The sequence below is a fragment of the Oreochromis niloticus genome, linkage group LG3 (assembly GCF_001858045.2).
Source record: "Oreochromis niloticus isolate F11D_XX linkage group LG3, O_niloticus_UMD_NMBU, whole genome shotgun sequence".
NCBI classification, from domain to species: Eukaryota; Metazoa; Chordata; class Actinopteri; order Cichliformes; family Cichlidae; genus Oreochromis; species Oreochromis niloticus.
The window spans coordinates 83,378,725-83,399,996 of NC_031967.2; the positions used below are offsets into that span (position 1 = coordinate 83,378,725).

The 21,272-nt window shown below is 39.6% G+C and overlaps 1 protein-coding gene across 1 annotated transcript; it reads right to left on the bottom strand.

Annotated features, from left to right (window-relative positions):
• Positions 1-4,096: 4,096 nt before the first annotated feature.
• On the bottom strand, positions 4,097-15,902 carry LOC102082075 (caspase-1-like). Its single transcript, XM_025905435.1, has 10 exons — positions 15,851-15,902; positions 14,463-14,597; positions 10,654-10,696; positions 10,297-10,473; positions 9,980-10,199; positions 9,472-9,612; positions 9,269-9,378; positions 8,829-8,922; positions 4,713-4,770; positions 4,097-4,628 (listed from the first exon to the last, which is right to left on the bottom strand). Exons 2-10 carry the CDS (start codon positions 14,573-14,575, stop codon positions 4,622-4,624), a joined length of 963 nt encoding a protein of 320 aa, XP_025761220.1. The 5' UTR covers positions 14,576-14,597; positions 15,851-15,902; the 3' UTR covers positions 4,097-4,621.
• Between the last annotated feature and the right edge of the window lie 5,370 nt (positions 15,903-21,272).

The window sequence follows — 21,272 nt, forward strand, 5'->3', positions numbered from 1 at the left end:
TCTCATAGTGGACAGAAATTATTTTTTGGAGTGGCACAAATAATTTGTGTGGCATCAAATTTGATGCAGAACAGCTGATTGTTGTGTAAATAGTTTGAAATGTTTGTTTAAAAAAATGCCTTGGCTGCATTTTTAGGTAAACAGCTGCGTAAAACTTTGTTGTTTGCAAAACTCAGTAAACTTTTTGAAGAAGTAACTTTATAATTAATTGCCCAACATTGGTCATTATTCACTGTATTTTGCAGACAGAGAGTTACAGGACTCTCTCCCAGACCACAGACTCATAATACAAGTCAGAGCTTTATAAATTTTTTTTTACAAAATTATGTTTTCAAAATTGGAGTTGAAGTTGTTTTTACTTCCAATAGTGTTAACATACTACACAGGTCATGAACAAGATTTTTTTTTCATTGTAAGTGGGCTAAAGCAGTTAATTAAAAGTAGTCTAACATAAATGTAAATTGTGTAATTTGATTATTTTAATAAACCATGTAACGTGTATGGATTCGATGCTGGCGTGACCACAGTGCACATGTCTGCTGTTGCTCACAGTGGTCCAAGGGATCGCTCAGGGAGTTTGTGTGTTGACTCAGACACATGAAAAATTAGAGGGAACATTGGTTGGTGCCAACCTGCAATAGAAATGTGAGATTAACTAAATATTTAGAATTGTACGATTTGAAATGTAAAGAGATGCTCTGTTACTTTAGGTGACAATATGTCATGATATTGTATATATTATATAATGTTACACACACATAACATAACATAACATAATGTAATGTCTTCATATTTGTGACTAGGTGATTGTGGGAAAACGTGATTAACATATTTTTCTTGTTTGTGGATGAAAAAAGTAACGCTTATAAGGCTAAATAATTACTTGTCATGTATCGACAGACAAAAGAGGAGGACAGGGCCCAGGTCCATATCAGTACTGTGTGGCCACTACTGACATTTCCATCAAACTGGAGGTACTCCTGGAAAGTGGAGAAAGTCTCTATGTTGACACAAAAATGTGACACAAAAATTCTAGAAAATAGTGTGAATAGTGAGAGAAAGATTTTTTTGTGTGTGTGTGTATTGTTGAGAATCTTTAGAAAAACGGGCAATTATAGATTAGAAAAAAATGGACAACAGTTATTCACAGTTATAGTTTAACGAGTTTTCAAATGTCTAGTGTTTATATGAAAAGAATTGTAATAAAGAGTTGCAAATACATAAAACAGTCTCATGTTTATTACATTAAAACTGAAAAGCACGATTAATACAACAGTCTTTAATTCAATTTTATTTTATTTCATTTTATTTTAACTATACAGCGCCAAATCACAACAACAGTCACTTCAAATTGTAAAGTAGGACTTACAATAATACATGTAAAGAAAAACCCAACAATCATTTTACCCCCTATGAGCAAGCACTTTGGTGACAGTGAAAAGGAAAAACTTTCTTTTAACAGGAAAAAACAGTATCAGGCCGAGGGAGGGGCAGCCTGATAGTTAAACTTAGTTGTTGCACCTGGTAAAGCAGAGACGCTGATCATTTTATTAAACATGAAAGAATTTAGACAGTTTTGAACTCTCATTGATGCTGCAGTGTTTTTTCAACTTAAGGACCGGAAGCAGAGTTTGGACCCGGATTGATCCTCGAGACTCCTGACTACGGTAGCCATAATGCTCCGACAATTCATCAAGGTGTGCATCTTCATAGCTTACCAAAGTCGTACCTTTTTTGAAAGATCTTTTGTTTCTGTGAAGCTTTGAGTGGAAAAAGACAGAAGAACAACATGTGGATCCTGGAATAATGGGAGCTTCCATCTTTAAAGGACTGAAGAGGAAGAGGTTTACAAGGAATCATTTAGAACATCAACTGATTGAATCCATGAATCTGAAAACGTGTTTGTGAGTGAAGAGAGACAGACATGTACAGACTGAACTATCTGTTCAACAGTCAGAGTGTTTCTCTAACAGGAGGACACTCTTTACACTCAACTCAGCACAGAGACACTGAGGAACAAGGACTATCAGGCCAGAGTGTAAACCCAGGATAAAGAGTTTCAGTGAATGTGGTGTTAAAGGTGTGGAGGTGGATCAGAGTGTCAGAGGAGACTCTGTAGAAGGACAGAGTGCCAGCAGGACAGTCCACATACACTGCTACTCTGTTAGAGACAGAGGAGGAGGAGGAGATGGATGTTCTTTTTCCATTATACCAGACAGAACGAGGACCATCATCAGAGCAGCTCAGACTCCAGGACTGATCATTGCATCCAAACCTACAGTCTTTACTGCCTCCTTTCCTTCTGATTCTTCTGTAACTCACTGATATAAAAATGTGTCCTCTCCACTCGACCTCCCAGTAACAGATGCCAGTCAGACCATTTCTACAAAGCAGCTGAGGATAAAAATCAAATCTCTCTGGATGATCAGGATATGACTGAACCTCCTTCACATGTGTCACCTTCCTGTTGTTGTCAGACAGTTGGAGGTTTGTGTTCACTGTGTTTGTGTCAATTGTGAGTTGACAGGAATCTGATGGAGAGAACAAACACAATCCAGCTGCAGTTATTGATCCATCATCTGTTCATTGATTGACACTTTGATAATGACTCTTGACATCAGAGATGTGAATGAGTGATGTGACAGTTTGAAGATAGTTAAATGTGTGCTGCTTTGTTTTCAAGAATCACATTAAAAACACACTTACACTTCCTCAGACCTGGTCTCAACCATTGGCCCCCAGCAGGCTCCACCCTGAAAGGAGGAGGGGGGTCAGACCAGCACAGCCTCTTTCAGCATGCACACATGGACATTGCATCGCTCTTATACATATACTTTTAGACACTGATAAAGGAACAGTCCTACATTTTCATTATCTTTATATTCCTTTTCTGTTAAGCTGAAAAGGACACCTCCCTGCCTTTGCTGCCAGCTGTTTTCTCCTCTTGGTGTCAGTGTGGTTACTGTAGATGACTTCTGACCTTTGAGTGAGTGCAGCATTTTAATGTGTTTTAATACTACCTGAAACCTGTGCATGCTGTATTTGTCCACATGCACACAGAGAAATTTCTGCCTCTGTCATGATATTCCAATCAGCACATTAGAAACTATTATCAACTATCTGTCTACATTTGTGTGACTGGGATAAAGAGAGATCGAAGTGAAGGGATAAAATGTCTTAATATATGTCTTAATGTTAAGCCTTATGTTATTAAAAAGGATCAAAGTCCCAAAAAAGTGGTTTTCCGTAACCCTAATAAAAAAGCCTTTTCATTCTTAATGAAATATAAATTAAATGATAAGTTTGAACATCATGAGAAATGTTTGAGTAGTAAAATGGCCTGTGCTAATATCTGAATTTTGTGTTTTCGGACATGATACAGCTTCAGCCTTGTCCACTTGTGTGGAGGAAAGTAGGAAGATAAGAACTGTATCCCCAAGTTACCATACTCCAAATGGACCATGGTCAGCATCTCCATTGCCGAAGCTGCTGAACTGAGTTGCGGCCAGGTGCTTGGCACCTGTCGTGGTGGTAACCCCCCAACCAAATGGTGGACACCAGAGATGAAGAAGGAGTCCATTCAGGCTTGGTTGGCCTGTGGGACTTCGGAGGCGACTGCCAGGTAACGACAAGCCAAGCAGAACGCGGTGTGAGCAGTGGCTCAAACAAAAACACGGATGTGGGAGGAGCTCAGAGAGGCCATGGAAAAAGACCTTCAGACTGCTTCAAAAAGATTCTGGCAAACCGTCAAGTGACTCAGGAGTGGAAATCAGTGCTCTACCTGCACTGTGTATAGGTGGACTGCTGCTGACTTCGACTGAGAAAATTGTCGGGTGGTGGAAGGGATACTTCAAGGACGTCCTTAATTCCACTGGCATGTCTTCCGTGGAGGAAGCAGAGTCTGGGGATGACCCCCCAACCTCCGGGCATGAGGTCACAGAGGCAGTTAAACAACTCCTTGGTGGCAGAGCCGCTGGTGTGGCTGAGGTGAGGCTCTGGATGTTGTAGGGCTGTCCTGCCTGACACGCCTCTGCAATGTTGCATGGAGATCAGGGGCAGAACCCCTGGACTGGCAGACCAGGGCGGTGGTCCCCATTTTTAAGAAGGGAGACCAGAGGATGTGTTCCAACTACAGGGGATCACACTCCTCAGCCTCCCTGGGAAAGTCTATGCCAATGTGCGAGAAAGGAGAGTCTGTCTGTTAGTCAAACCTCGGATACAGGAGGAACAATGCAGTTTTCTTGATACTGCGGATACTTGAGGGCGCATGGAAGTTTGCCCAACCAGTCTGTTTGTTTTGTGGACGCCAGTGTAAAACTATACCAACACACTGCACATATGGCAACTGCCATATGGCAACTGCCATATTATAACGTTGCAAGCAATCCCAAACTCCAGTCTTCTGTACTCCAATGTGCAGTAAGAAATCTATTATCCTCAACAGTTCTTTCCAGGAACACCATCTGAACAATTTTAAGTATAAACTTGCTGGTCCTGTCATAACTTTTTCTGGCATCACATGTTGCACACATCTTTAAGCCACATTTAAACTGTTTGCTTGTCATATACTGTTTGTGTGTTTCTCCAGATATCACAGGATGTCTAAATCTTGATATGGAACTCATATTCTGCATGAATCAACAAAAAGGCTAAGTTAAGGAGAGAGGAAATGTTTTTAACAATTTCTCCTTTTTTAGGAGGTTTTTGCATACCTGAGAGCTTCCAGTCTCTTGTGTAGTTGCTTCTCTTCGGGGAACCGGTGCTTAATTCCTGCAAATGCATCTTAAATCATAATTGGTCCATTGAACATTGGACAATGTTCTAACTAGCAAATCAAAGGTATTTGTCCTGAAACACTGATTGTGTAAAAATAGTAGCAAGGCCACCAAGTGTATAAAAAAGACAGAATTTGCACCAAAGAGGGAGAAATACCCTTTTTCTGTCTGTCCTTTTCAGTATTTAATAAAGATGGTTACAATGAGTGCCCAAATCCAGGGACCATGACAAACAGCTGCAAATACTTGGAAGTGAATTTCTCATTTTACTTTAGCAGCATGAGGGCTCTGGTCCCCCACGAGCATTGTTTTTTTTTTAGCCAGTTGCAGTCTTAACCTAATTCTATCTGTGATTTTTGTTTTGTCAAATGACTATCATTGTGTTGGCCATCATCATGACTACATATTACTAACACGAGTTAGTCATCCAGTTTCATTCTAAAAAATTAACCCTGTCAATCAGACGACCCAATATGAGAAAACCTGTCGACAGTGGAAGGGAAAAACTCCCTTTCATAAGGTAGAAACCTTAAAAAAGGTTTGTAGCCATTTGCTTGCCGGGGTGAGGGGAGGGAGGGATGACAAAAGAGTCTTTGTAGTGTGTAAAGCTCCCCATGTAGATGACCAAATTGGAATCTCCTGGATAGATCAAATTCATATCATTGGAGTGTAGTACCTGTAGTACCTAGCTGAGCTGAGCAGCTGAGCATGCTGTAGTCGCTTAGGCCTAACAGGACAAACACAGTCCACTGTTGAGCTCTGAAAGTAGACTGAAACTCTTTAAATGAATCATTCTTCTACAGCTGATTAGTTAGTTGTTTTATGGCTGCCCTTTAAAAATGGCCATAACTTTGTTATACATGTGAAATGACACTAAAGGACTCTTTTACTCTAGTTTTTGAGATAAAAACAAAGGTTGGAGATTGGTCTATATTCGTCTAAGATGGCTGGGTCAAGTGATGGCTTTTTAAGTAATTGTTTAATCGCTTTCACTTTAAACTTACTTTAAACACCTGTGCCACATATCTTAGTAATAAGGATAGATTTGTCATATTTAAAAATAAAGCATTAATTAATGGTAGGACTTCGTTGAGCAGTCTTGTAGGAATGGGGTCTAAAAAAAACATGTTGATGGTTGGGATGGAGTAATTATTGAAGTTCCACACTCTGTGACAAACTCACCAAGGAACAAACTCTGGTTATTGGGGATTCTAATTTGAAACATGTGACGCTAGAAACCTAGCAGCCATAATGATTTATCTTCCAGGGACCCCAGGAGTCGACATTGAGGGAAATCTAAAAGTGCTGACTAAGGCTAAATGCAATTACAAAAAAAGTAAAATTAGAATCATGTCACTAGTAATGAGATATGGTTACATCAATTGGAGGTCATGAAAATTAATTTGGATTGACTTGTAACTTTGTTAAAACAATACTAGACTCTGAAATTTTCTCTGGTGTCTTCCCCAATTGGAAACGGTCTTTTTTTTTTAATTGCTGGCTGTCTGAGTGGTGTCCAAAAAGAATGAGGTAGACTTCACAGATAATTATGAAACTTTCTGGGAACAAATCTAGTCTTTTTAGGAGAGACGGCATCCATCCCACTTGGGATGAAGCAGCTCTCATATCTACAAATCTGGTGTATGAAGTGAGAGGTGTGATGATGTGGTGGTGCTTTGCTGATGACACTGTTGGGGATTTATTTAAAATTGAAGGCACACTGAACCAGCATGGCTACCACAGCATCCTGCAGCAACCTGCCGTGTAGTTTGCGTTTAGTTGGACCGTCATTTATTTTTCAACAGGACAATGACCCCAAACGTACCTCTAGGCTGTGTAAGGACTATCTGAACAAAAAAGGAGAGTGATGGAGACCTACGCCAGACAGCCTGCCCTCCATAGTCTCCTGACCTAAACCTCTCCTTCCTCTTTGTTCTTATTCCCTTGTGTATTCAGTGTCTGTGTCTGTGTCAGAGAGTCTGCATTTTGGGTCCAAAATACCACCTTCTTCACATCGCTGCTGCCACATCATGGGATCTCTTCATGCAAGCAAATGGTCAATCTGTCACGATCCTGGGTCTTATGACCCAGTGTTTTGAGTTTTAGTTCTTTTGATCTTTATAGTGTATGTTTAAGCTTTAGGTTTCCTATGTTCATTTGCTTATTAGTTTTCCCTTGTGTCTTCCAACCCCTGTTAAGTCTCCCCTGCCCTTCATGTGTTTCATGCCTGTGTCTTATGTTGCCAAGTTCTGGTTGTCATTTCTGCATCTCATGTTTCCTGTTTTATTTTGAAGAGATCTTGTGTTCCTGTGTTCATCGTGTTTAGTTTTACTCTTCCACTGAGGTCGTTATGTTCATGTGTGTCAGCTGTTCCCCCAGGTGTTCCCACTTCCCTCATTAGCCTCCTGTGTGTATTTAGTCTGTGCCTTCTCATTCAGTCTTTGTCGGATCGTCTGTGTTATTCCCATGCCATGTCCTGCGTTCAGGTTTTCATATATCCTCCTCATCATTGCCATGTTTAGAGTCTTGTTTGTGTTTCTGTTTGCCAGGGTTTTCATAGTTTGTGCTTCCTTTCTAGTTTACCCAGTTTAGGTTATTGCTTAGTTTGCATTGTTTTTGCCCTTTTATTTTGTACTGTTCAGTCTGCCTTAATAAACAGCTCATCAGTTAAGTTTGAGTTTTAGAATGTCTGCACCTGGGTCCACTTTTCACACTCCACGCAGTTTGCCTCGGCAAACTGTGACACAATCCTTCAGCCCCATTCACCCTTCCCAGAATCAATGGTGGTGATGTTTGGGTGAGAGCTCCAGATGGTCCAGGGTCACTCGAAGGCTAAGCACTGCCTTTTGAGTCTCCCTGGCTAACAGAAGCAGATACAGCGGCAACCAGTCTTCCTCAGACCACTGGCATGGCTCTGCTGTGGCATGAAAAACTTACAGGAAGGCCTAGTGTTCCTTCCCCTCCTTCATCCACTGGAGCATCATCTCTGGGGCTGGCGGGAGTGCTCATAAGGAGTCAGCCTGAGCAACCAGACATTCTATTACCCTTGTTAGACATTTGGACTGGTCCTGCAGCTGATCTAGCATATGGCGCTGTGCCCATGCCTTCTGGTCCATGGCCGCCAGTTCAGCCACCATTCGGGCTAGCACTTCTTCTTACTGAACGACAGCGTATCCGTCACGACTTGACTTCGGGTTTTACCACCGTAGGAAGGACCCAGACCAGCACACAGCTTTTCCTGCACGTGAACGTTTTTTATTTGTGCACACAGTTCATAAGACAGTCCACTGCTTCCTTTCCAGCCGACTCTCTCTAGCTTAGTGATCCTTCCTCGTCAGAAATCGTCTGATTATTGGGGTTTTCTCTGTATTAAGTACCTTGAGATAATTGTTGTTGTGATTAAAAAAAACAACAACAATCCTGAATTCAATAAATTAAAACACATCACTTCAACATTAATTTAACATTCACTGAGTCTGGAGTAATTCGGTTGAAATTGTTAAATGTTGCCATTATTGTACTTAAATCTGTAAGCCTTAGTTCAAACTCTATGATCAAAGACATTCTTCTGTCTCCGTCCTTATTTAGTGAGGATGTTTACTTCTTGCCATTTTTGGTCTCAACTATGTTTTTGTATGGGTAGAGCATTTGAGGGGTTATGCCAGGGGAGATGGCCCTTTTGTGAGCAGGAAGTCACACAAATGCACCCATATCCACACACACTCACTCACCTGCACATACATACACACTTCCAGAGACACACATACACACAAACACACTCAGTGCCTGAGTTTTATAGTTTTATGATGGACCATGGGGGGGGGGGGGGGGGGGGTTACAATGAGTATTTGTGTAAACTGTATGTCACAGAATGAAAGGTTGCAGGGGAAGCTGGTTTTTTGGAGTGGTCTGAGAGCGAGGGCAGAGATGCTACTCTGAGATCCTCCCCTTGCTAGCATGTAAAAACCTTTTGAGTTGTGGACTTGCTGTCTTCACGGGAATAAGTCTGAATTCGCGGGCCTGTCGAAGCACAGACCCAACAGTGGTACGTACCTGGAAATAGGTAGAAGTGTTTTGTCAGAGTGTCTCTCTCTTTGGTTGGCATCTGCCTCTGTTCAGAGGGGAAATCTTCAAACTGTTGCATGACCTTTGAGATTGAAATAAAGTTCGAGTGATGTCTGACACAGCAGCTCATATTACAGAAAATATATATTGCAGTCATAGAGAGATACATGGAGACATTGTTTCCATCATGTTTAGAGACAGGAGGATCATCTCTTGTTTTCCCTTGTTTCAGGTCACAACAAATAAAGGGCATTACAGAATTCTAGCCCCATTGCCAACTCCGAGCATGGGAGATCAATATGGTATGAAATGGACTAGTAATAGTAGCCAGAAGGAAAATGCAAAAATATTTGGAAAAGTTAAACATGCAGAGAAAGAATTAGGAATAAATTCAGGTTAATGACGAGATAAAATACTCGCAAACTTACCTTTTTGAATAGTTCTTCAATATCATCTTGACAACACCCCGTGAGGATCACATCACAAATGTAATGGAAAAAATTAGAACCATATTCTGGGTTTCTATATGAATAGGTGTCTGCAAACAAAGAGAAACATGATTTGCTGCATTTAATGGTGTTTGTTATTATACACTATTATTATAATAGTTACAAGAAGCAGGAGAACTTACGAGGTGTGCTCGAATGAAAACCAATGAAATCCTTTTCTATGTGTACTTTTCCAACTTTGGCAATGTTTTTTGATGGAGGGCCAGTGTTTTCTGTCCCCATGGATTGTTTTCTTGCATCTACTGTAACTACTCCTTCAGTCTCTGAAACAAGACAGATGTGTGCAAACAACTATACTTGTTCATCTTCAGGTGCTCTGTTGTCATACTAAAAGCGAGAAAAACTACATCATGTGTATTTAACATCATCACATCTAGTAAACCATTAGTTTCATTACATTCTCCAATTTCTTTTAAAGATTTCAAAAGTTTTGGATTTTCTTTGCCTGTAATTAATTTTGCTCGTGGTTTTCTTGTTTCTTTAAAAAGAGACACTGACCTAAATGAGACAAACTAAACTAACTATTTCATAACATCACTACTACAAATACAACTGGTAATACTAATAAAAACATGTGTAACAGTAATGTTCAGCATCTTTTTGGTGCATGTCAGGCTAGATGATAATCACCTCCTCTACAGGCCTGAATGATTATGACCTTTGGTTTGTTCATTAGTGCAGGGCAGTTCTTTGTGTTTAAGCGCTCATAAATTTTATCAATTTCAAAGTTCTTCATGTCAGAGCCACGGATAGTTCCCAAGTCGCCATGAGACATGAGAACCACAAACACACTGTCTGTGTTAAAGAGCTTTCGATGCTTGGAGAAACGAATTAGAGCCTCATCAATCTCCTGTAAACAGAAAAGTTGAACATAAATTTGATATTTTACTCAGTTTGAAAATCGGCTAAGTGGAAGTGAAATAATGCTTTCTGTCTGTAGATTTTACCTGTGCAGTCAGGTCTTGATAATATACCACTGCATAGCCCAGATTATAGAGCAGGTTGAGCATGGCTTGTGCGTCATACTCAGCACCGTGTCGGTTTGATTTCAGATCATAAAAATGTCTAATATTGATCAGCAGTGCGATGCGATTTGATATGGAATATTCAGTCACAGGGTAAATCTGAAAGAAAATATAATTTAAAGGAAAGTCTTCAGATCACTTTAACAAACTTTATTTTATTTTTGTTTTGTAATGCAGTCGGTTACAAATAGCCCTTAATTAGCTTTAATTTAATATTAACTGCAAAAAGCTGAGGACAAGAGCTCAGTTAACAGATATGAGAATTATATGGTGACTCACCTTGTTACAATCTATGTCATCTGTGCACATTCCCATGTTTAATCTATAAACACATTGAAAGATATTTGTAGCTGGAGGAATGACACAGCATCAGTTTATCAAATGATATCCATAATTTAGATTATTCACTGTATATCACATAATTTCTCTTCTTCGGGAACAGAAAGGGAAGACAACAAGAAGGTGTACAAAAAGGTTTTTTTGATTACCTAATAACAAAAAATAAAGTTAAACTAATAGAAGACCTGGAAGAAGAAAAAAAACTTCAGCTTAAAAGAGAAAATAATCCAAAGACTACAGATAAGAAGCAAACTGAACATGGAAGTGTGGGTTTCTCTACCTCATGCTGGAAGACACATTATAAAAATAAAATTAAAAAATAAATCATGAAATACACTTTTCCTGCTTTCTCAGGAGGCTGGACATGAAAGCCATGGTTCTGGGTCAGCTGACCCAGCATTTTGACCTTCTGTGTTTTGTCGTCTGTTATATATTAAGTTTAACTGGTTAGTTGTAAGTTCATTTTTATTATGTCTCTGAGTTAACTTGTGATCAGTTTAATTTCTTGACCTTTGGGTTCCCTTTGTGTCTCTGTCCTCTGTGTCCCTCTCTGTGTATTTGTGTGCATCCTTGTGTCTTGTTTCCCTCTTCGGTTTCCAAATTCCCCTCCTTGTGTCTATCATGTTTATTCATGTTTCCCCAGCCCGTGATGTCTGTCTCGTTCCCTCTCTCTGTCGTTACCTTTCTCCCTTTCTTCCACTCCAGTGTCAAGCTCATGTGCCAGTCTTGCATTCCATCTTTTCCTGTTTTATTGTGAGTCTTGTGTCACATGTTCAGTGTGTTTAGTTTTGCTTCTTCTGTCTCGCTATGTCTAATTTGCCTTAGCTTTGTTTCCCCATGTGTTTTCTGTTCCCTTGTCATTCCTTGTGTATTTAAGCACTCTGTTTCCTGTGTCCAGCACCCTGATCTCCCTCATGGCTGTGTTTAGTTTAGGTTAGTTTTGTATTTCTGCCATCTCAGTAATGAAGCTGTGTTTTGAGTTTAAGCCCTGTCTGCAAGTCTGCATCTGGGTCCTATCCTGCCTGATTCACAGCCAGTTCATGACATGATGTCTACCATCCATCAGGGGTTTTTTTCAGGGGGCAAACTTCTGAAAACACCCTCCAAACTTCAGTATTCACAGGTTAGCAAGAAAACAAGAAAACAATGATATTAAAAGGGGGGTAACCTGTTAAATCAGCTCTGAGCTAAGCAGTTTGAAAGATGAAACATGATAGTGAGTCCACCAGAGCCTTTGTTTGTTTTTGGGTGTTTTTTTTTTTTTGGGGGGGGGGGGGGTTGCTACAGCTTGGTAATAGAGTGGTAATAGTAGGGTTCCAATGAGAAACAATAGGATAATTATGTGGTAATTTCTAAGCAATTACCACTCAATTACCTGTAGTACTTTTTGTGTAAAAAGAAGGAAACAGAGGTGAAAAATGCAAATGCAACTGCTTGTTTCTATTTAACAACATATCAAGGACAAAGAAGAAGTAGTGTGCCAAAGGCTAACTATTTGTCTCTTTGGCTTGCCTCATAGATCCATGACTAAAAACCAATGGATTATAAAAATACATTTAGAATCAAACCAAAATTCCAGCTACTGCTGTAGCACTGCAAGAGAAGTAAATACCTTTTTAATTCTTAACCTTCCCGGGCCAACGGACACCCTGGCGCATCAAAAATAACATGACCAATTTAAAATGACACAGCAACAAGATGTGTTTCAACTTGTGATTAAACGCAGACTTCAAACTAGTAACCAGTTTACGTGCTCTCCTCCTTGTGTTTAATTTCTTGTCTCCACTGTCTGTATTGTACTTTCATGTCTCTCTCTCATGTCTCTATCTCTCTTTCTCTCTCAGCCGTGTTCCCCTTTCCTTTGTCTCCTTGGTCTCAACTCCCATAACTGTTTTCCGTGTCTCCCCAGTCCATCCAATTTCCTTGAGGCCTCCTTCTTCCTTGCTCCTGTATGAAGTTGCGTGATTTTGTCTGTTCATGTTAGCTGTGTCCCTAATTACCCTCATGTGGATTTATTGTGTCAGTTTCTTCTGTTCATTGTCATGTCTCTCTTCAACATTTGCCAAGATTCAGGTTATAATGTTCAAATGGTTCCCATGACTAGGTTTAATGTTCTGCATACTCTCTGTTTAGTACTCATTGTTTAGTTGAGTTTTTCCCAGTACTGTTTTAGTGTAGTTCCCTCTTGTCTTTTCATTTCTGTGTTCTTTTCAGACCTAAAAAAAAAAAGCTGCTTTCTTTTGGTTTAAATTACATTTTTTTTTCTCATACCTGATTTTTGTCTATGCTTGGTTCCACTCCACACACCAGCCATCCAGCCTTGACAGTCATTGGTGCAGGATTTCTTCCTCAGCTGTTGCTGTGGCCTCAAATACAGAGTGGTGGTGGTGTGGCACTTCAGCCTACTTGTTTGTCACCCATCACCTTTCTGGCAGGCTTATAGTTGGAGGATGAGGAGCCCACTACCACATCACACTTGAAGTGGAGAGCCTAGCTAGCACTTCCCTGTGTCAACTGGAGGGTCAGACATGCTCCGTTGCCACCGTTGGTCCCGGGGTTGGCCTCATGAACTATTTTGCCTGTGCTGCCAACCTCCTGGTTGTCCTCCAGAACTGTGTTTTATTGTGGAATCCTGTGCTCTAATTGTTATTCTCTTTTAGATTTGACTGGATATTTTAAATATGTCTTCCATTAACACTTTCTTTCCTACCCGATTTTTACCATATCATGTAATATTATCTAGATATAAACTATGCTGTGAAAAATGATCCTCAACACTCATATATGATTCTAATGTGTTCATATGTAATATTCTTTTGAACATATGACTATTCTTTAAGTTTGTTTTAAAATGTTATTAACATGGTTATTCATATGCTATTGAATAGAAGCACCCAGTTTTAAATTTTGCAGCTCTGTTTCCTGGTTATTACACAAAAACTATCATGTATTAAGTGGTTATAACAACATAGTTGCATTCTTGTTTCACGTAACCTGTTATTTGTTGTTTATTAATGAGCCCAAATAAAAAGTGCAACCAAGAAAAAAAAGTGGATGCTGGACTGACTGTATCAGCTCCCCACTATCACATCTCCCTGCTTTCAAAGGATCACTTATTGATTAAGACTTATTTCGTACAGAATCAGACTGAATGGGATCTGGTGGACTCAAAATCATCACAGTTAAAAAAAACCCCAAAAACAAACAGCTAACAGTGATGGATGGTCAATAATATATTTATTCATATTCAGGAAGTCTATCAAAACAAAATAGAAAATTAAATAAAAAATATTTGACTTGATCATTCATTGCAGTATTCCCCATCAATTTCAATTCAAATCAGTTTTATTTATATAGCGCCAAATCACAACAACAGTTGCCTCAAGGCGCTTTATATTGTACAGTAGATCGTACAATAGAGAAAAACCCAACAATCATATGACCCCCTATGAGCAAGCATTTTGGCGACAGTGGGAAGGAAAAACTCCCTTTTAACAGGAAGAAACCTCAAGCAGAACCAGGCTCAGGGAGGGGCGGCCATCTGCTGCGACCGGTTGGGATGAGAGAAGGAAGACAGGATAAAGACAAATTTCTTTTTCAGGACAGCATCACTGTCCTTAAAATTAAAATGACTGTCTAATATTTATCTTTGTTTTTTCATTGTTTCTTTGTAAACATTTTCAGGCCATTTTTACCCATTTTTACCCAAGAAAACATAAACATAAGGGAGCTCATTACAATTCTCTGACCTCGTTGGCTCATCACTGAAGTCTGGAGGATGACCTTTGGACCGGTCAGTGGTCACAGATGGAAAGCTGGATCCTGTAGACTCTACTCTGTCCTCCTCTTCCTCCATCATCATCTGCTTGAGGACTTCAGTGAGTCTGAGAGGTAAACCACAAACAGTTCACATTAACAGAAGTAACTGAGTTACTATTGCTGACCTCTGACCTGTCATGTAACCTAGAAACCAGGTATCCAGATTCATATCAGAGATACCTGAGCTAACAAGCTGAGTCTGAAATGCAAGACCTTCCAACAACAAAACACAAAAACAAGAAATGGACAGCATATTAGGTACAGCTCTGAGTATGATGCACTCAGTTCACTGCCATCTCCGACGTCCATATGAAACCATATTAAACCATCTAATATGGTAAATAATCTAATTACCGTTTTTGCAATAGTAATCCCTTACTTTACTCGTTACCTGAAAAGTGGAGTTTGCATTAGGTTAGGTTGACTGCAACAAACTTTAACTGTTGGGACAAACTCAGTTGTATGCAGAAACAGGGAGATATAGACTTGGTTTAAGTAGCGGCCAGGCAAGAGAGGAGGAGTGAGCTGCTGCAGCAGAGAGCCAGCTGCAGAGCAGGAGCTGTGAGCACTGCAAAGTGCTGAAGTGCAGAGACCACAGTGAAAAGCGACAAAACATTGTGAATAAAAAAAAAAAAGCAAAACATGAACATCTATGTCAGGTACTTTGGGTTACAGTGTCAAATGTGTGAAAATGAAGCTTCAAAAGTTTCCACTCTTTTAAATTTAAATAATAATACTCTTCCTACAACATACAGCACACCATGACTGATGGAAGAAAACATGAACACAGGCATCCAACAACATCGAGCAGTTAAGTTAAATTAAATTAGTTGTAATGGGGAAATTCTAGTTAACCCTCAAATTTAGATTTAGATGGATAGAACTTCACTGTATGATTTTTGTATATCCTTTGTGTGCTTAGATGAAGTATGTGTATATGTCAGGATAACCTGGTAGAAAAAAAACTGCTTAGTTTTGCTTAACAATGTTTCACTATGGCATGTGCTAACTGTTGACCAGTGCCTGGAGCTTCCTGGGTAAAGATAGTGGGAGTTATTCTTTGCCCAGCAACAGCCTTTGGGACAGAAACCTGTTGTAACAGGGGCGCTGTGATGCCCAAGGGTTAGAAAGCTCATTACTATGAACCTGTGATTTTTTTGATATGTGTGTCCGTTTTCCTGCGTGCAGTAATAAATACTAATAGAAAATTCCATGACATAGTCCAGGTTGGTTCTTGTGAATAATGATGGAGCAGTGATGTGAGTGCTGAGCTGTGACATGGAGAAGAGTCATGGACAGTTAGAGATGGTCATCTCACCTCTGAGCTTTGGTCTGGCTCTCATGTTCCCCACACAGAGTGCTTTTAGAGGGAGGGACTCCCTCCTCTCTGTCCTCACACTGATCCATGCTGCTCAATTCACATCAGCCCACACACACTTTCTACCTTCACCTGCAGAGGAAACACAAATCATTAATGTGCACATCAACTGAAATCCTCCTTTCCATCATGTGTGCTGTCCAAATATCAGCTGCTTCTTTCCTGCTTCATCTCAGTGTCAGCTGAATGCAGTCAGACAGCAGTGTGAGGCAGAGGAAGCTGCCATCAGCTGCTCTACTTCTACTATCAGTCTACTAGATGGAGCCGTGAAGCACACATGATGCATTCACTGACACACACTGATTATTGATATTCATATTTACAGTTGATGCCACACTGGTGCTTTCTGACTGTGCCGCTTTAATTTAATCTCCATGAGAAGTCTAGCACTTACAGCTCCCCTACTGCCTCCCCTCCCCCAAAAAGTGGAGGTTACAGAGTTAAAGATGCTAAGGTTTTTTGGGGGGGGAGTGAACAAGAGGGACTCAGTTAGAAATGTGTATCAGAGGGACAGCTAAGGTCAAATACTTTGGACACAGTGGAAAAGAGAGACTGACGTCTACACTTGATGAATGACTTGATGATTTTCCATATAATTGTATTATTATATAGATATGCACTAGTATTTTTTTATATCAACGGTAGTATCAAAAGATTTAAAAAAAAATTAAGTTCATCAATAATTTTATTAATTTGTAATACATTTCTTCTGTCTCAACATCTGACTTCATCTGTTCACATATCTGAAACTGATATCTAATTATCTATACATGTTTTCAGTTATTAACAGACAGGTGCAAAGTTAATATAATAATTTTGGTTTGATTGATTGACTGTGATTAACAAATGCAACAACCGTTGTCTTGTTATTATACAAAGAATCATAATTACCTTCGGTTTGAGCAGATCCAATAGTTTGTCTCAGTATTTTAAAAGAGAAGACATCATGTTTAATTTAATTCTATACTACACCTTTTATTCACTCAGATATGCTGTGATGTTAAAATGTTAAAAATCATCTGTTATGCTGAGTTTTATTCTTGGACTACAGGACTAACTTTATATGATTGAAGGTTCTAAATATTCCTTTCTGTTCTGTCATTTAACCCTGTTCATTCTCTGTTTGAAAGTCTTTTGAATTTTCCTCTAAGACCAACCTCTCTGCTGACTTTCATTCCACAAACAGAATGTGGTGCTGTGGAGATTCAGAGAAATAAATCTACCATAAACAAAAGAAACAAAAAAGAGCAAAGAGATGGATTTTCTTTTGGAAATAAGTACAGAAGTATAGAATTAAAAAATAATTCAGTAGCACAGATGTATAGAAATGTTTCAAAAATCTTTAAGGTAGTGAAATAATGATCCTTATATTTATTATATGAACACAATCAGAGAAGAAAATAGATGGATCCTGAGCTGTTCATTGAAGTCAGCATTAGTTTTTGTCACATTTAGGTGTGTGAAAAATGGAGAAAGGATCCAAATGCAGGACTTGCAGATTTAAAGGGTTTAAAGTTTGGTTTAAAGTGTGTTTAAAGTTTAAAGTGTGCAAGGATTTATTATGAAAACTAAAGTGAATTAAACAGGAAGCACACAGAAGGAGTTGACAACGAGACGAGGAACTGGGGCAAAAAAAAATCAACCATCAGCAGAGCAATGTTTAACTGAACACTTCCTCATGTTTCAGTGTCACACGATTTGTGTTTCTTGCATATTAACCAAGTTATTAAAATTATATTCCACTCACTTCCTCCCATTTCTATTCTTCTCTTTTTCATGGATAAATCTGAGTTCTTGTTAAAAGAGTGCATGAACAGTCAGGATCAGGTTGCTTCCTGCTCTGTAGGTCCTCACAACAGCTGACCATGACAGACTCAGACCTGATCTTCTGGACACGACCATCTGATCGGTTCCATAGCCGTTCTGATCTTCACAGCTGAACATTTCCAACAGACTAAACATTTTTGTCAGGCTTATATTTCATTTGAATAGTTAATTTGTGTTTAATTTGAAACTGATTAAAAGCAAGTATTGGGGTTATGTTCAGCACTTTACACCTCACACATTCATTAGTTATGGAGGCAGAGCTATAAATGTGTTTGAGGCTGTGACACGTTACTCTGACCTTAACTTCATGAATCAATACGTATACTTCATTACAACAAAGAGGATTTTACCATGTATCAGTTCAGCCATTTAACACATCTAGATGTGTAACTAAGTAACTACATACATGTATTTGACACAAGATTAGAACCACAAACTTTAAAAAAAGCATCAAGTGGGAATTCATTCAGACTGAAAACAGTTCAAAAATGAGAAAATTCAAGGTGTTTAACCCTCTCGAGGAAGGCGTTGCCGATTTGCAACAGTTAAAAACTAAGAACCTGATTACCCCACATACATATTTCACGAGTTTTTTTACTCAGAAGTACCACTGCAGGACTTGGTTGTGCATTAGCAACAAAAACTTAATTTGAGCCTGAGAGGGTTAATACTCTTGGACCTCAATGGAGGGAAACACACAAGGAAACACAAGAGACCACTAATAATGATCAAAAGCTTCTAACACTAGATGAAAACTCAGACTCAAATGCAAATCCAGTAATTAAGAAACAAAAAGCAAAATAGGCAAATGACATCAACACAAACACATGGGAATGCTGAAGAGTCCAAATAATGTCATGCCTCCATATGCAGATATACTTAACAAGCACAGAATTTAAAACAGGCTGAAAATGAGGTCTGCGAAACCTTTATTTTCTTCTAAATAACTTTTTTTGCAGTAACTCTGCGCTGAGCTGGTGCTGCCTTACCTCTTGTTGTTTTTCACATCACTTTAGTAAAACCTGAATGTCGACTTCCTCAAAACAGGTTTTATTTTCTTTTTTACAGTTTAAAGGGAAGAGCAATGTTCCATCAGTGTTGATCAGTATCTGATGGCTCTAAAGTTTTATACAGATTGATTTAAACCGTTTATCTCGGGAACACGTTTCAGTGCAGAGTTACTGACTGTTAACCAGTGTGGAATCAGTCCATTGATAGGTTCAAGATATATAGTTATACAAGTATAACACACAGTGAAATGTAACCTGACACACTCCTCGACTTGTGCAGAAAAAAAGGCGGGGGGGGGGGGCATTATACATTAGATGTAGTAGTAGTAGCATTGTAGCATTGTATGCAGCAAGATCCAACAATCTTACACTACTGCCATCTCCTGGGTTTTACTGCTACATCACTTCCATTTCCTCAAATCATCTTGATAAGTTTGGTATTCTTCAAAAAATGACACATCTTTCCTTTCCCTTTATCACGACTTTACTGATTAATCACCTTTTCATACTGGAATTGACTAGCACTACCCATTTCTACCCTCATCATTCTTGTTTGATCAACATACTTCCTGCAGCTAATAAGCACATGTTTAGACGTTTCCATAGCATTGCACCTACATAAACCAGTCAGATGTTTCCCCATCCTAAAAAAAAACAGGCCATTCACAAAACAGTGACTTGTTCTACTTATTTGTACTCTATAAAAATATCTCCCTTTTACTTCATTATCCCATGCCATTTTCCATAACGTCTTACTTTCTATCCAAACTATACTTTTGCCTTCAGAACAGTAAAGTTCCTAAAGACACACTGTTAAAGGAAGAAACAAAGCAAACTTACGGTTTCTTCAAACACACACACGAACAACAAGCTCCACTCCACCTGGACACTAAACATGGACACACAGGTGAGCTGCTTCCTGAAAGAAGGCGGAACTCCACCTGAAGATGGTGAGAGGGCCACACCTTCATGTGCTGGTTTACAAAAATGTCGTCTAACTGCTCAAACTGGCTCACAGTAAACAAACTGATCACAGTGTGTCTCGTCAAACCATAAAAGTTTTAGCTGTGGCATACAGGTCAAAAGGTTATTGTCCCACAGATGATTCTGCTTGTTGTGGTTGTAACAGGTGCTATTTAGGAGAGTTTGTTTTTTTAGGAGGTGGAGATGTTCTCAGAATGAGTGCGTAATCAGCTCTCTAGACGCATGAAACAGAGCAGAAATGAGCTGAGCTTTTTTTTCTCAGCAGTGTGCACACAGTGAAAATGAGCACAAAGTAAAAAATGAGTGTGAGTGAAATCATCCCAAAGTAACAGAATGAAGCTCACGTGTAAAGAAGCACTAGAAGAAAACCTCCAGAGTTAACTGGTACTGGTAGGACTTTTCTGGCCGGGCTCCAGAGAGGCTAGCTGCCAAGCCAGGCCAGGCTCCACCACCAGCCAGAGAGGCTAGCTCCCAGGCCAGGGCGGGCTCCACCACCAGCCAAAGAGGGCAGCTGCCAGGCTGGTCACAATCAGCCAGGGTTTCAGGTGAGCTCATTGTGAAACCTGGCCTCCAACCTGACTTCCTGAGGTCAGATGGCCCAGGGTGTGAGTAGGCGTCCAGGAAGGGATCTCAAAACTGGATTATAGATGGCAGACAGTTGGTGTCATAAACCACCGCCTCTGTTCAAAGATGGTCGCTCACAGTGGACGCAAATGCTTCTTTCACTCCTCTTTCAAACCATCTGTCCTCTCTGTCTAAAACGTGAACTTTGGCATCCTCTAAAGAGTGACCTTTGACCTTTAGAAACAGATTCTTGTCCCACTAATTCTTGTCCCGTGGTGGTGGCTCTTCTATGTTGTTCTTGTTCATGTTTAGTAGTTTAGTTGTTCCCAGTTTAGATTATCTTCAGTTCCGTTTGCCATTTTCAACTTGTGTTTTATTTTCCCAATCAACCTCCTTCACACCTCCACGAGTGCCTGAAATTAGATCATCCTTTAATTTTCTCAACATGGCTCATTACACTCGCCCTGACAGTACAGACCAGCAAGATTATGGATCCAGTGGCATTCACCCCACCCAAGCGGCTTCAGGAGGTCATTATCGTCTCTCCTTCAACATTAATTAACCTGTGGCTTAAGTATGAATAAGAAGTATTTTTCTACACCAGGGGTGTCAAACTCAGTTGCACAGGGGGCCAAAACTCAAGGCACACTTTAGGTTGCGGGCCAAACAAGATAAACATTTATTAAACACACTAAAACAATGTTTTTTTAAACATAAATATATATAAAAATGGACAGGAATATTATTCCAGATTTAATAAACTTAAAAACACAACTTTAACTTTAAATATCCTGTCAAAATTATGCAAGTTAGAAATATGAACATGCAGCCAAAAACCCCAGGTAAAAAAAAAATGAAAGCATACACAAGGTTGGAGCCGCATGCAGACGGAGCATTGCTTCAGGAATGGAACTAATAAACTGTGCGGGGTCATTCAGTGTCGTACTTTGCCTTGAGTGTATCATTACACTGCAGCT

Coding starts and splice junctions, on each gene's coding strand:
- LOC102082075 (XM_025905435.1), bottom strand. CDS start 14,575: ATGATGATGGAGGAAGAGGAGGACAGAGTAGAGTCTACAGGATCCAGC. Junction 10,474..10,653: donor ATGACATAGATTGTAACAAG/GTGAGTCACCAT, acceptor ATTTTCTTTCAG/ATTTACCCTGTGACTGAATA. Junction 8,923..9,268: donor TTGAAGAACTATTCAAAAAG/GTAAGTTTGCGA, acceptor TCAATCTCAAAG/GTCATGCAACAGTTTGAAGA.